The sequence below is a fragment of the Mya arenaria genome, chromosome 4 (assembly GCF_026914265.1).
Source record: "Mya arenaria isolate MELC-2E11 chromosome 4, ASM2691426v1".
In the NCBI taxonomy this organism is placed as follows: Eukaryota; Metazoa; Mollusca; class Bivalvia; order Myida; family Myidae; genus Mya; species Mya arenaria.
This window is the reverse complement of record NC_069125.1, coordinates 3,906,051-3,907,985: the sequence shown is the minus strand read 5'-3', so window position 1 is coordinate 3,907,985 and position 1,935 is coordinate 3,906,051. Positions and strand designations below refer to the sequence as shown.

Below are 1,935 nucleotides of genomic sequence, written 5' to 3'. Positions count from 1 at the left end.
AGTGTTTATAGATTCTCTACTGCTAGTATCTATGTCACTCACTAAATTATTTAATACTGTCAAATTTCCAATTAAACCAGCTCTAAATTGCTGTTTAAAATTATCATTCCATGTAAATTTGGTACCAGCAGTAACCTTTGCACTGTCTTTCAAAGTATTACACTTTATTGTAAATATAATACTGGCATGATCACTGTATTCATTAAAATCACTGATTTCAAAAGAATTTAGCATAGAAAAATCACATTCTTTACACAACAGCATATCTATGACTGAAGCACCTCTAGAATTTGCAAATGTGTATTTACCAATAGAGTCACTGTATAATCTCCCATTTACAATTCTAACACCTGTGGACTTACACAGGTCAATTAACTTGTATCCATGACCATTGCATATTTTATCAGGTGAATACCTTGGCATATATAAATCAGGGCTATATTCAACATCATCTAACTCAACGTTGTAGGTATCATTTAAAATACAATCAGGCTTGTTTCCCACTCTACTATTCCAATCTCCAGCAATATATACAGCACCTAAATCCGTAAAGTCATTTATATCATTTTGTATAACATCAAATAAGTCAACATTTACAACATTATATACAGGCGAATCTTCACACCAAATGTATACACCACATATGAAAATATCTGATTCTGTATGGAAAAAAATATTGTCTAACTTTAACCATATTACAGTATCGTGGTGGTTACGGACTACCTCTATTCCTGGTTTTAAATGTTCTTTAAAATATAAAACGGTGCCACCACTATTTCTACGTGCTCGTCTGTTTTGAAATTTTCTGTATAAATTATAGCTACAATAACCCGAAAGTTCTATATCAGTATCTTTTGACAACCAAGTTTCAAACAGAAATATAATATCATTAGCAGTAATAATATCTGTAAACTCCTCAGATTGTCTTTTATCATGTGAAAGTCCATTTACATTCCAGGAACAGACCTTAAGCCCACCCTCGTCAAATCCCTATCTCTTCGTCGCAATTCCCTCACTCACAGGGTGTCCGTTCACGTACAGAGTGTCATATGACAGCCAGGCACGGTTACCCTTCCGCTGTTCTTCCTTCATACGTGGCACCATTCGTCTACGTTTCTCGCTAACCTCCCGTGGGAATTGCTCGAAAACATAGTTGCCAGTCCCCTTTAACGCACTTGACTGCCTCCTTACCAGCTCCCTCTCCTTAAAAAGTGTAAATTTGGCAACAATATTTCTACTGGACCCCTGCCTTCTCTGACCCATTCTGTGTACTCTGTCAAACTTAAAGCTGTCCACAAGCTCCTGTGCCAGTTTCATCTTCTCCATCATAAAGTCCCTGATCACTCTCTCGCAGTCCTCTGGGCTAGCATTAGCTCCCTGAGTCTCCGGTATGTTGCTGAAAACCAGGTTATTGCGCATGGATTGCGCCTGAAGGTACACAAGCTCTGCCCTCATTTCTTCCTCCCTGGTTTCCAATCCCAACACCTGTTCCGACATCTTAGTTAAGTTGAAGTCCGCTGATTCGACCCGGTCCTCCACCCTGTTTATTCGCTCACTGGTCTTCTTCTCATTGTCATGTATATATGTCCAAAGTTTTTTCAAATCATTTTCAAAACTCCCCACCTTCGTTTGTAAAGTTTCCAAAGTTTGGGTCTGACTTTCCATTCTCCCATCTAGTTGTGTCAATTTAGAATGTCACTTAAACATTGCATGATGTCCGCGTTGGTGGGTTCTTTGTTTACCTCCGCCATGTTTGAAGATTCAAAATTCGTCACGGTATTCGATGACTCCTCATCACTCTCCGAGAAAAGATTCGTCAAAAATCCACTGTTCTCCAGATAATCTCTGTCACTAGCATATAAAACAGAATTTGTTTGACTTAGAACTTTACTTAAACATGTATTTATCCCCTCCGGTGTTTTACTCCATTTTTCC

General features: G+C 38.3%; 1 protein-coding gene across 1 annotated transcript; it reads right to left on the bottom strand.

Moving 5' to 3' along the window:
- Positions 1–990: 990 nt before the first annotated feature.
- Positions 991–1,665, bottom strand: LOC128233041 (uncharacterized). Its single transcript, XM_052946908.1, has one exon. It carries the CDS (start codon positions 1,663–1,665, stop codon positions 991–993), a length of 675 nt encoding a protein of 224 aa, XP_052802868.1.
- Positions 1,666–1,935: the final 270 nt, after the last annotated feature.

Bases quoted from the DNA above. Each gene is read 5' to 3' on its own strand.
- LOC128233041 (XM_052946908.1), bottom strand. From the start codon at position 1,665: ATGGAAAGTCAGACCCAAACTTTGGAAACTTTACAAACGAAGGTGGGG.